Here is a 1,423-nt window from a genome sequence, read left to right on the forward strand (position 1 = left end):
GAATGGACATCTGGATGCATGGGAGATGAACAAATAGATGAAATGATGTTTTGACGGATAGCTGGTGGATATATGGATTCAGGATGAATGCAAACAGAATAGATGGAAAGAAAAGGCCTTATAAAGGTGTTGAATGAATGGATGAGAGCATCGGTGGCTGGGAAAGGGGATGTATACACAGATGGGAGGATGAATGAATTGATGGAAAACGCATACCGGATGAATATAGGATGGAAGCATAATGGGATACGTGGTTGAATGTGTGGATGGGTGGATGAAGGATGAATGGGTACATGATGGGTAGATAAACGAGCGGTGGTGAAAGTAAGATATATAGAGAGTGGATGGATTGATAGTAAATATTGATATTTGTCACTTCTTTCCATGCAAATGTACCTCTCCCACTATTTCATCAATCACAATACATTTCAATATTTTGCAGATTCTTCACACAATGAAATTTTCACCCCGCCACGTCGACTCAATGATCACCACGTGCAATGCCCTGTCAGCTCTGTGCCTCACGACGATGACTGAACTAGGTCGACGGAGAAATAAGCTGATGGTTGCATAGGAGCACGCAATATTTCATTTCTTTCCATTTAATCTTCTGCTTAGAATGGAAAATATTGCAGTGAGCTGCCTGTGGTAGTCATTTTCCCCCACTTGCATAGCCTTACCCCATTCACCAAATTTAACTGCCATGCATCATGCTTTTCAATTCGAAAAAGGCGTTTTGCATGAATGGCATTTCAGTTCATGAAATGTCGCCTGAGACATAGAGAAGAGCATCCCACTAGGAGGAAGTGGGAAGGAGTGGTAAGCAGACTACCAAGCAAGCATTGACGTCTGATGAAGCAATTCGTGCACCTGCCTTCCCACTGATCAAATGCCAGCCGAGGCATGAGGAAGGTCAAGCCAGTGGCGAAAGTTGTGCAATGCAGCAGATTGTTCAACAGTTGATTCATCGCATGCGCAAGGAGCACCGACTCTGCTACCTCTGCAGGTTGCGAGTTCTGCTACGCAACATTTCGGTGGATCCACGCTTGCAGCCTCTTAATCCCTTCCTATCACGTGCACTTCGCTTCTTCTATGCCGCCTTGACTTATCGCCTCATCAGCGAGGAGTGAAGGCACTGCAGGTGAAAAGCTAAGTACAGAGAGATTAAAAGTTGAATAAATACATACCCAGCTGGCAGCCACAATAGCTGTTTCAGATGCGAGGATGTAGAGGTAGGTACAGCATTGGTAGAGGGCGAATTACTGAAACGATGGATGAATGTTGCACACTCAGATAATTCCCTATCACTGTACCAACTGCAGTCCTCCTCGTCATCTTTTCATCATCATCCCTGTCGTTCAACTCGCAAGTACCATTAGAATCACTCGTGTAGACAACATACCCGGTCGTAACCTGTCCGAAA

At 44.8% G+C, this 1,423-nt stretch overlaps 1 protein-coding gene across 1 annotated transcript in view; it reads right to left on the reverse strand. All coding sequences in view use genetic code 11, as the record gives it.

Moving 5' to 3' along the window:
* EGR_06431 (hypothetical protein) overlaps window positions 1-386 on the reverse strand; it is a gene marked incomplete at both ends in the record, with an annotated part of 2,114 nt that extends 1,728 nt beyond the window's left edge. The window contains one exon of the mRNA XM_024495680.1: window positions 217-386. Within this exon, the coding sequence (XP_024349956.1) occupies window positions 217-386 (170 nt within the window). The remainder of the gene's footprint in view (window positions 1-216) is intronic.
* Between the last annotated feature and the right edge of the window lie 1,037 nt (window positions 387-1,423).

This window comes from Echinococcus granulosus (genome assembly GCF_000524195.1).
Source record: "Echinococcus granulosus chromosome Unknown EG_S00056, whole genome shotgun sequence".
In the NCBI taxonomy this organism is placed as follows: Eukaryota; Metazoa; Platyhelminthes; class Cestoda; order Cyclophyllidea; family Taeniidae; genus Echinococcus; species Echinococcus granulosus.